General features: G+C 35.3%; 1 protein-coding gene across 4 annotated transcripts in view; it reads left to right on the top strand.

Moving 5' to 3' along the window:
• Window positions 1-12572, top strand: part of LOC127966471 (serine/threonine-protein kinase DCLK1) — a 41053-nt gene that overhangs the window by 14162 nt on the left and 14319 nt on the right. For all 4 annotated transcript variants that reach the window (XM_052567467.1, XM_052567466.1, XM_052567468.1 and 1 more), the window contains exons 4-5: window positions 539-638; window positions 3651-3758. In XM_052567467.1, coding sequence (XP_052423427.1) covers window positions 539-638; window positions 3651-3758 — 208 coding nt within the window. The remainder of the gene's footprint in view (window positions 1-538; window positions 639-3650; window positions 3759-12572) is intronic.

Raw genomic sequence — 12572 nt, 5'->3', positions numbered from 1 at the left:
TGGCTAATGAAAAATCATGCATTCTCTTCATTAGTGCTTTAGGGGGCTAGAAATCAAACTTGGTCAAAAAACAGGCATAATTTCCTGGTTGTTCTCTGAAAAGTTCCTCTGTTTGTTTTGTGCTGTGCTCAAGGCTGATTATACATGCATTTGTTTGCTTGTTGTGCCCTTGATTCATTGTTTGAAATGATCAAACTGTAAAAAGTTTCTCAATGCAGCATCCCCAAAGATGGCCACAGGGCTGATGGGAAATAATGCTTGGTGGGTAGATCTAACTTCATCTTGATTAGAGGCAATCAACAGTAACGTGGCTGGTGGTTACTCATCTTAAAAAGACATTAGAGATGGGCTCAGTAAAGCCTTCTAAGCCTTCCGGGTGGCGATCACGATCAAACCATCTCATTGGTTTTTTGAAGAATAGAGGCTGGATCTGCTCTTTAATAATGGCTTCAGGATAGAAAACCTAATGATCAAAGAGACATTCAGATGCACTAATGGATCTAATGCTGCTAATGACGTCCTCTCTTTCCAATCGCAGGTCATGTGTCTTCAAGATTTCTTCGGAGAGGAGGACATCTTCATTGCATGTGGCCCGGAGAAGTTCCGTTTCCAGGATGACTTTATGTTGGATGAAAGCGGTAAAGAGCCTTTTCAGTAGTTGCCTTGGTTTTCATTTGAGTTGAAAACCACTATTTGTCATGATCTCATCAGCAGAAGGTCCATGAGGATGGCATCTTCCACCTACCCAGAAATGTTCTCTTTGTCCCGTCTTGAATGAATAACACCCTGTTACAAATTAGGTCATAAGAAGCTTATGAATGAGTCCATTAAAAATTAATTCCACAAATGTGGAATATAAAATAAAGGCTCATTCCCCCTTACGCCTACACCAGCCACTTCTCTAATGGGTTTCTGTGGTTGCCACTCTATCCATACCTCCTCTCCTTGTCTCTCTCCTCCATGTTGTTCTTGTTGCATTATTGTTATCAGGAAATGAGAATCTGCATGTATTTGTGTCTAGTTTCCTTTCATTAATGATGTGGATAGACGAAGGCTTATTTGCCATTTAGCTCCCCCTGTTTGCTGATGTGAAGAGCCGCTGCCCAAGTTTCTGAAGTGTATTTAGAAGAATTATTTAATAGAAGAGACTATCTATCTATCTATCTATCTATCTATCTATCTATCTATCTATCTATCTATCTATCTATCTATCTATCTATCTATCTATCTATCTATCTATCTATCTATTTGTCTGTCTGTCTGTCTGTCTGTGTGTCTATCTGTCCATCCATCCATCCCAATCCAATTGGTAACATCCATCCATCCATCCATCCATCCCAATCCAATCCAATTAGTACGACTTGCACAGTATTGCCAAAGCATTGATCATTGCATGAACAAAGAAAAAATAATGATTATATAATACATAAAAAAAAGATTTAGAATTCAGTAAGAAGATAATTACATCGATAGAGTTTTTAATAAAATCAGAAATAAGGAAATAGTTAAGATATTCTCTTGAATAAACTCTGTAAGTGTAGATGTAAAAAAGAATATCTAGCTGTCCGTCTGTCTGTGTATATAATGTATGTATCTGTATGTCTGTCTGTGTGTCTGCCTATTTGTCCATCCATCAAACCATCCATCCATCTTTCTCTCTCTCTCTCAATTTAATTCAAGTGAGTTTTATTGGCATGACTTGCACAGTATTGTCAAAGCATTGACTATTTCATGAGCAAGAAAACAAATGTAATACATAGACAAAACAAGAATAGATCTATAAATCATTAAGTAGATAATTACATGAATATATATTTTTTTAATAAACAAAAAAATAAGAAAATAGTTAAGATCTCTCTCTCTCTCTCTCTCTCTCTCTCTCTCTCTCTCTCTATATATATATATATATATATATATATATATCGGTCTGTCTGTCTATCTATCTGACAAATAAACTGATAATTATTTTAAGTTGTTACCAATGGCTTCACTCTACAGACCCAATTAAATGAATGTTGGAATATTTTATCACACTGAATTAGAGTGAGTGCAATCAATCATGAGTAGAAGTTTAATTACACAGGCTCTAGTAGAGGAACACGTGCCGCTCTAATGAGTTCTGATCAGAGCTGAGAGGAACATATGAAGCATGCCGATGGCAAGACGGATGGAGCCAAAATGGCAGCCTTTGACGACAATGATTTCCCTGGAGGATGCATTTTTAATATGAGCAGAATGGTTGCCCATAACAGCACACTGGCTGCGATATGCCATGTAAATTTTCATTTGATACATAATACTCTAAGTTCTGAAATCATTGTTGATGAAGATTATGTAAGACTGTTGTAAACAATTGTGCAAATTGTGCAAAAAAATATTTTTAAAACTCAACTGTTTATTATAAAAGACATTGATTTGTTAGCACTGTAGAGTTAAGTGCTGGAACTTGCTCTCTATATGTAACTCCATGGAGATGGAGAGTGGAGTGGCATCCTGCCCTTCAATAAATGCTGTCTTAATAGACTGTGGCACTTACTGTTATACCTGGTGTCATGGTCTTATTGCTCTCTCAATGCATTATTACACAGGGTTATTGAAGAAAAGAAAAAATGTGATAGATAAACACGGAGCATGCAAGAATCTGAGCGACAGTTATTCTGCAGAGATTCTAATTAAATTTCAGTCTCTGATCTATATTTAGGGTTAAGGTCTTTTCCTCACTTGTAGCGCTGCCATCTTTTTGATCACACTTGTAACAAGCAGACAAGCAGTTTTTAAAAGAGGATTCATTTAGTGCCTCAGTTTAAGGATTATCTTCTGGCAAAGTTTGAGTTTAAGAAGACTTTTAAAGAGGATTTGAGATGGCAGTCAAACTATTTGGTGGTTTTATATACAGTGGTAAAACTGTTGAAATAATGAAAATTAAGCAATCAGCTATTCATTTACTACTGAGCTAAAATTCATTATTTGAGCACAATAGTTTTTTTTGACATAACCATATTTAATTACCCATATTTAATGGAAGCACCATTTACTTATTCTCATGTAATTTCAAACCTTTCTTTCTTTCTTACTCAGGATAGTTCACCCAAAAATGATACATTTGTTATTACTTCTTCTGATTATATTATTATTATTTACTTACATTTACTTATTGTTCCAAACCAATGACACTTTTTTTTATCTTTAAAACAAGTTAAGATACTTTAATGATTCCTGAAAGGTTTCTGTCCCTCCATTAAAAGTTCAGATAAAAGATCTTAAAAGATCCAAAAAGGTCATAAAGAAATCATAAATCACAAAAAAATCCATATAAATAAAACAGTTCATTCAAATCTTGTGAAGAGATTAGATCACTTTATATGATGAAATATCTAATTTAGACTTTTATTCACTTACAAACATATGCATGCATAGAGAGCATCTCATATGGTAAACATGGAAGCTCATGTGACATGATAGAACAAATCTCATTTGAGCCCCCATGTTTATTGTGCTATGTGCTATGAGTGTCGATCATTGTTTAGGTGCATTTTACCAAATTCAATAAAAAAAAAAAAATATTCATTTTTCAATTGAAATTAAAAGTAATTTCATTAGTGCCTCAGACTTTTGGACCTCACTAAATGTCTGATGTGATTTTGTGACAGAGTGCCAAGTAGTGAAATCAACATCTCCTGGAAAGATGGGGTCTTTAAACAGAAGCTCTCCCAGAAGTCTCACCCTTTCCAGACGCAGCAAGTCTCCTTCTGGATCAGGTAACATTCACATGTGCATGTATGTGTGTGTTTATGCAACAGCAAATGCTTCTCTGAGTAGTTTGCTCACTGTTGTTTGAATGTTAGTTAAAAAACATGGTAATTAACTTCTGGCATCAGATAATAAACAAACTAATAGGAAGTCATGCATGTGTGACAGTTCTCTGAGCGATAAAAAGCACCCCTCGGTGGCTGTGCACCCCTGGAGCGGAGTGTGTTCGCTGGCTTCTAGGTGCAGTTGTGTTCAGATATAGCTGTCTGATTCACAAGGGCGCATCCCGATGGAGAGGAGTCAAAGACGAGAGATACAAGATACTAAGGCATGGGGGAGGGAGGTAGATGGGGTGATGAGAGAGAGAGAGAGGGAGAGATGGGGGGGGGGGGGTAGTGTGACTCAGTCTTGCAGATCCACATCAACTGTTTTGCAATGAATACTGTTGTGTGTGATCTGAATTATAAACACTATGCGGTCTGCTTTTGTGCCAGTGTGTATTGCTTTGATATATGCCATTATGACCATACTCATATTCCATACATGGCACTCCAAATGCAAAAACGGCATAACCGTTATGGTAGTGTATGCATTAAATCCAGAGTCTATATTGTAGTATAAACCAGATTGTGCATCAACTACTTGCTTATTGTTTTGTTGTTGTTTTTATTTATTTATTCAAGCTGAGACTGACTTCTTACAAATAAAAAATAGAAAAAAAAAAATTCTAAAAACACATGTAGCACTTTCTTGATGTTTTTTTTCCCTGTGTGTTATGCCCTAGTTTTTCCACAAAGCCCGCCTTTGCGTCTTCACCTCTATAAGATGTGTGACAGAGTCTTCTAGAAGCTGCTGGTTTATATTTTTTTCCTCCAGCCAAGTCGTCTGTTATATGATTGGTTTAAATCGTACCATTTGAATCTCTGTGAGTAGAGGTTTGGCTGAGAGTTCTATCTGGTTGTCATGGAGACGCCGGCTAAGGGAACTGTGCCTTAGAGACAATAGAGTTGCCCATATATGGGCGTCCCTTCCTGTTTGGCAAGCTTAGCGGAAGCAGGCTCGGAGAGTGCGGCTCATCACTTGTAGTCAAGCGGCTGCTTCTCAGCAGATGCTCGCAGACGTGGACCATAAAAGCGTGGAATCGGTTTTGCTTCGAGTGCTTGGTGTTCCAGTCATTCATTTTCACCATTCAGCCCGTTAATCTTGTAAGAAACCCCAGGGTGAGGGAGAATATGCCAGGTTGACTCATGTTTCTTTCCCTGCTCTGGATACATTCACTGCAGTGTGCTAAGACTGATGATGGTTTTGAAATAAAGTTCCAAGAAATGTAAAAGTTACTGTCATTATACTTTCTATGTTGATCTCACAGATTCCAGGGTTTTCAGTCAAGGGTCCATAAGGGTCTTGGGGAGGATAGGCTGGATAAAACAGGCTTTTCTTGAATTTGAATGTTACTTACAACTATTGTCTATTAAAGTATATAGTGTACCAGTTTTAGTAAATTTTCTAAACCTTATAAAGTCTATTCTATCACATTGGTATGTAAATTATCAATAACAAAAATTGCTGAAAATCATATTGTACACAATGTACAGAATGCCCTTTACACTCTGACTGATACTTTTTAGCAAGTAAAAGGCTTTTTAGTATAATTTAAAGAAAATGTCCCTTCAGGTTGTGGTACACATATCATTTTGCTCTAAAACCTTTACTGAATTTTATAAAGTAAATGTAATATATATATATTTTTTTATTCAAATGTGACCATGGACCACAAAACCAGTCTTAAGTCGCTTGGATATATTTTAAGCAATAGCCAAAAAAAAAACATTTGTATGGGTCAGAATTATAGATTTTTATTTTATGCCAAAAAATCATTAGGATATTGAGTAAAGATCATGTTCCATGAAGATATTTAGTAAATTTCCTACCATGAATATATAAAAACTTCATTTTTGATTAGTATTATGCATTGCTAAGAGCTTTATTTGTACAATTTTAAAGACGATTTTCTCAGTATTTAGATTTTTTTTTTTTGCACCCTCAGATTTTCCAGATTTTCAAAAAGTTGAATCTAGATCAAATATTGTCCTGTCCTAACAAAAGCTTATTTATTCAGCTTTCGGGTGATGTATAAATCTCAATTTCGAAAAATGTACACTTAAGGTCCAGGGTCACAAATGATGCTTTGATAATCATTAAACTTGATTAACACATATGATGCATAATATCATGTTCCTCTTTCAGTCATCATTGTGTTGGATTGCATTTTATGTTTTGGCCCCACAATAAAAATTTATCAGTGTTTTAATTATGAAGTTAAGCTTTTAAATAAAATGATTAAATCCTTTTATAAAGACATATTATTATGAGGTATAGAGTGATAACTGCCATTTATATGCATTTTATGTAGATAGTCTGCTATACAGTTATAAAGAACTCTTTCTTACTTTTCGGCTAGATAAATATTGGCAACTGCATCAAATTGCACATTTATAATTTACTATAAAATTGGGGTGTTTTTCCCTTTTAAAGCTCCTTTGTCTACAATCTATTCTATTAGAAAAAACAGAGTATTGATTATAAAATCTGACTAATACTTTAAATGTCAGGCTTCAGGATTCAAAAGTTATATAACCCCACAAAATTTAAATTCCAACATCATTTACAGCCATTCCAAACCTGTACGAATTTCCTTCTTCTATGGAACACAAAAGTAGTATTTCAAAGCATGTTGAAAGATTTTTTTTTTTTTCAAAAGTCTGTGGGCTCCAGTGTTGTTTTGATCACTCTGTTGAAAAAAAAACAGTTGGAACATTCTTCAGCATAACTTATTTTATGTTCCAAAGAAGAAAGAACGTCATACATGTTTGGAACGACATGAAGGTGAGAAAATGATGATAGAAAAAATAATTTTCAGGTATCTCTCTCTGTAATGATCTATCATGTTTTTTTTTATATATATAATTACTATATTTTTTATAATAAATAATATTTTTTTATTTCAAATAGAAATGCCAGTTAATGTTTTTAATGGAAATTATTATTACGTTTGTGGATCTGTAAAGGTTAAAATCTCCTGCCTTACTAAACAGTTATTTAATTTAGTCTCCATCTCAACCTAAAGCATACAAAAACAAACCTTACATCGTCTTTATTTCTCGCTATAAGTCCCACACTGGCGTGGGCAGGTGTATACATAACAGAGGTGTCCTGTACTTTCTCAGCAAGACACAACCAGTGGATTGATTTGATTTTAATTACAATTTTGTAGCTGTTATTTTGTTTTAGTTGTTTCTTCTCCTGGGTTACAGTCAATGCCATTTTATTTACATCGATGGAAAAGCCATTGGTCAATTTATATATATACCACTGAAAAGATCAAACAGACTAGTTGAGAAACCTACATCTGCTTTGTAATCTGTCAGATAGTGTAGATCAAATGTGTGATATTTCCTGGGATGAATCAGATGAGTGATTTCCAGAAAGGTCTAGCTGCGCTTACTTTAGAGAGCCGATTGATGAAGCCGCTTTCTGTATGAGAGCTGTTTATATAATACACCCTTTCAGGCTAAGTATAGCGCATTGATTTCTGGTCGAGAGTGGCCTGCACACCTTTCAACACACATGAACGCACTCTACCTGATGAATTTCTGCACAAATTGCACTGTTGTACTGTTGGTGTACTGTTACTAGAAGCCTTTTGTTTTTTAACACTACGACGAATAAGCAAAGCCCATGTCATCCTACGAATTATTCACAGTTTGAGCGGCGCGATCAAGTGTAGAGCTTGACAACAGATTTAGAGGTGCTTTAACAAAGGAGACACAGCGAGACAGACATAAACAGCCTCTCTCTGTCATATTTATCAACAGCTGTGTGGGCCGACAGAGATGGTGCTCATCTGTGCCGTTGACATTACAGACTGCGTCTCGTTCTCTGCCTGTCCTGTTTACTGAAAGCGTCCTTCCAGTGGATTTCTGATTTATAATCTTAGGTCGTTCGCCTCACGAATTTCTGTTAAGCTTTCTTTTGAATTTGCACGGATGAGCTCGGCCTCGTAGACGACTGAATATTTGTCTGAGAAGTTTATCCAGAGAGTAATCTTTAATTAGAGCACCAGAGAGTAATCTCTAATCAGCTCCAAACACCGCTGGCTGACTGTCCTCAGGAAATGCAGAGATGCTCCTGTCACTCAAATCCAGAGACCTTGTTATTATTCTCACTGTGTAATTCCAGCCAGTTGCACAGCTCGTTACTGACAAACCCACAAACAGCTCATTAACCTATTAGCATGTGCCCTACAGCAGGAAAACTGGCTTTTTGTTAATGCCTGTTCCTGGTCTCTAATTGTGTATGACTCATCTGTGCACATTATTCCAAAAAAAAGTTCATTTTTATGTTTTATATCAGCTTGTTTCACCCATTTAGTGTTGTTCTAAGATATGAGAAAATGTTTGTAACATTGACGCTGATACTGAATTGTCTCGAGCTGAATAACAACACTACTGTCTTCTGTAGAGGAAGTGAAGCTGATTTGAAACAGTCTGTACTGTATAAAGTGCTATGCAAATAAATGTGACCTGACTTATTTCATAAGCTTTTATTTAGCTAAATAAATAAAAAAAATAAAAACAAAAAGAACCTATGTACTGTGTACCCATGGGTTTACGAACTATAGTGTATAGATTGTTCCTAGGTGTTTTATGGTTAAAGGAAATGTGCATAAACTTAGTAAAAAAAAAAAAAAATAGTAAACACAAAAAAAGCTTCGAGCAAGATATTTTTGATAAAATGGTCGTTCAACCGTAATGTTACATTCAGGGAAGACTGACACGGAAGAGAAGAAAACGTTGTTCGCAAAAAGTTGTCGTAGCTTCATAAAATAAAGGTTGAACCACTGATGTCACATGGACTATTCATACTATGTCCTTTTTGGGCCTTGAGCATGTCAGTTGTGTTACTATTTATGCAGAGCCAATAAGCTCTTGGATTTCATCAAAATATCTTAATTTGTGTTCTGAAGATGAACGTGTTCTCATGGGTTTGAAACGACATGAGGGGTAAATAATTAATGACAGAATTCTCATTTCTGGGTGAACTATGCCTTTTAACAGATTATATCATGGCTGAAAATTATCTTTATCTTTTCTGGTTTTCCATGGAATTTAACACTGGTTAAAATCTATACTTTTGGCATTTTTTTTTGCTTTTAATCCAAAGTGACTTGTATTGCATTCTGCATTGCACACATTTAATCAGTAAATGCATTCTGTGGGATCTTGGTGTTACTACCATGCACTACTACAGGAAGATTTCCAGGCTACTGTTGTCAGTAATGATGGTTTTAGTCACAGTAGTTACTACTCTAACTAAATGCTGCTTAATGTCAATGTTATCAATTTCATGAGGTAAAAACACCCACATTTCCAATACTGTCAATTCCTAATGGATAAAATAAAGTCCCCCTCACATTTTTTTTTCCCTCAGTGAATATTGTATTATTTAAAAATATTTCCTTATGAAATGTGAATGCTGTTTAGACCAAATATGCAAGACCAGAATGCATGGTCTATATGCACAATATATCAGCAGCATTCTAAATAACCTTTTGAACAATGGGATATTTCTTGGATGTTTAGAATTTATCCATAAAGAACCTTATGTGAACTCGGATTTCACGAAAAGCATGTAAATTGTAGATTGGAGCCCACAATGGGAATGCTATTTAAAAAAAACACACAAAAAAAAGCAGTTTAGATGTGTAATATTGGCTGTAACATAAAAATAATTTTCAGCTACTGTATCTGTGTGTATTACTCTTTGCAATAAAAACAATATGAAAAGCCATGTTTATTTGTCAGTGATGGAATTTTTCATAGCTCTTATCGCACAGAGACTGGTAAAATTCTGTATCCTGGTCCACTCTGTCTGGCTTCTCTCTGGAACCCTGTCGTGCATATCACGCAGATGCACCGTAAATAGAAATTCCATTAAAAATGATATCCACTGTGAGACTGATGTGCTTGCTTGAATGTACTCAGAGCAGGATGCTCTGCTCCCAGAATGGAGCTCTAAGCACCCCAGAGGACAGGCACAATCACTATTTGGATGCTTCATATATTTTAATAATGCAGAAGTGTATTTATATATAGTGTATTACGTAATTTGTGTGTAAACATAAAGTCTTAGTCTTTATGCCATGCCCTGTATATACTTTAGAATACTATGTCCTGTAATTTCAGCTTTATTTTTTAAATATTTTTAACTATAATTTCTTATTATTTGAACATTTTATAATTGATATATTGACTTAAAGTAATAATTTACACAAAATTTAAGATTTACTTCATTTACTTCATTAACACTCCTCTCAGCCCATCGAAGATTATAGATGGATTTGTTTCTTCACCACAACAGAGGTGTTGCATTATATATGAAAATGTAGCATTATATAGCTCATAAATTGATCCTCTGCAGTGAAATCCATAATAATGTTTCATCCAGTGAAAGAGTTCATCCATCCTCTCACATCAAAATTCACCAAAATATTTGTTTAGAACTGTTTAGACTAAATTTGTTTGTAAATGGTGCTTGATCTGTGCCTATTTCACTCCTGAAGAGGAGATGACTTTTTAACTGGAGAAAGCGATATTATGGATAGACGACTCATTTGAAGTAAAAAATGTCTGATGGATTTGTTTATCGCAAACATGCAGCTCTCTGATTTGCAATGTGATAATTGATGGCACTGTGAAAGAAACTCATCCTGAGGGTGAGCAAATTTTCAGCAACTTTTTTGAGTGAACTATTCCTTTAAAAAGTCATTTTTTTGGTAATTTCTATTCATTGAATTTCTCTTCTTTGGATTTGTCTTTAGGGGAGATTTTTCTGCAAATATTGATAAAAGTAATGAATTTAATTTATAAAAACTTTGATCGATTAACAGCCCTAAATGTGACAGATCATCAGTCATATTCACACAGATTTCTGCTCAGCTTTAGTGGGAGTGTTAGATCAGGACACGGGTATATCAGGGGAGGACACTGTGCCTCTTCCACAGTCCCTTTTGAATCATATCCTCATTTTAAATTAAGGACTAAGGGTCAGATGCAAACAGCGGACCAAACTGCACCTGGTGCGAAAAAGAGAGAAGTAAACAGCAGAGATAGAGAGAGGAGGAGAGATGAGAGAGGTCACATCACTGGATCCATCCTCCCACAGCTGAGCATGTTACACAAGAGCAAACTCAGAGTCATTTCTCTCTTTTTAGTGTCTGAATTTATGTTTGTGTTATAAACCATGCTGAACTCACATCCCATAAATAAAATATGGCCATTCTCCCAGCAGTCTCCTGCAGTGCTGTAACATACTCTATAGCTGCAGTCGTTTATGTTTGTGTATTTGTGAAGGGAATGGGGAATAGATTAAACCTAAGGTTAGATTCAACTAGGCCTGCAGCACTGAAAACAGATTTATGTTTGAGCTGTCAAAACCTTCTTATGCTTGTCACAAAATCATCCGTTAATATTCAATCTGAGATTAATATGAGGAATATTAAAACATACTTAGTTCCAAACAAGGTCAAAAATTTAAAACAAAAATGCCCTCCAAATTCAAGATAAAGGGGCAAAAATGCCCCTGCAGAATTAAGCTAGATCTATAATAACTGTCACAATTTGTCAAATGTGAAATGAATGGAAAGTGTCGATTGCAGAATAAAGTTTACAGTAGATTTGCTCATGAGTTCTTGTGAAAGTGCTTAACTTAATTAGACTGAAGTGTTGGACTGCTTCATTGATCTTTTGCTTGCTTTGAAAAACGGTTTTGTTTTTTAATGCTATTGAAATATCTAATGTGAAGTCGTCATTTTCCAATTTGTAAAAAGCAATAAACAAATTCATGATCAGTTGTTTTGTTAATGGAATATAACATGCTTTTTTCCCTGCCAAAAGCAAACAAAAAAAATCATTTAATCATTATATTGCTGTGTCACCCTCTCATGGGGCCCTTTTTTTTTGTAATTTATGGGCTATTTACATGATTTAGTTTTTGTGTAAATGTACTGTATATGAGCAGTATTAAACTGTGTGAAAAACCATCAATGCCATGTCAGATGCATCTTATGTTCCACCTTTGAAATGTAAAGATTGCTTTTGTTGATGCTAAAACAAATTTTGATTGGTTACAGTTTAAAATGTTTGTCATTAATTGGAGTAACTGGTTAAATTGAAGTATTTTACAGTTGACATAAAAATTGCTCTCACAAAGATAAAAATGCCCCTCAAAACCACGAGGCAATTATTGCCCCTTAATGGAAAAGTTCATTTCTGATGCTGCTCCCAGTCCAGGTTTGAAAAGCCTATTCTTGTATCTTTGGTTTAGATGTTCTGTAATCTCCCCGAAAGGGTTTAAGGATATTTGGATGCTTGTCTGAGGGGGTGGCTCAGCTTGATGCAGTTTCTGACAGAGAACTTTGAGAACATGTTGAAGATCTAACCCCAAAATAATACAGTGATTTGTCTGTGAAGCATCACTCACATCAAATTAATGAAGCACCACAGATGGTGCTAATGAGTGTACTTCTTCCCCCAAGTCTGACAAACACACACACACACACACACACACACACACACACACACACACACACACACACACACACACACATTAGTGAAAATGCCGCACATTAAGTGAATTTCTTATGGGGCTGAAAATATTGCCCTCTTACAAACCTTTTGATATTTAAAACAAAATCATTGGGATTATTTTGAGGCTTTTAATAGTGACAGACCTCTTCAAACATTTTCGCATGTCATTTTAGA

This window comes from Carassius gibelio, chromosome B10 (genome assembly GCF_023724105.1).
Source record: "Carassius gibelio isolate Cgi1373 ecotype wild population from Czech Republic chromosome B10, carGib1.2-hapl.c, whole genome shotgun sequence".
In the NCBI taxonomy this organism is placed as follows: domain Eukaryota; kingdom Metazoa; phylum Chordata; class Actinopteri; order Cypriniformes; family Cyprinidae; genus Carassius; species Carassius gibelio.
The sequence above is the reverse complement of the archived record's forward strand: the minus strand, read 5'-3'. Positions and strand labels throughout refer to the sequence as shown.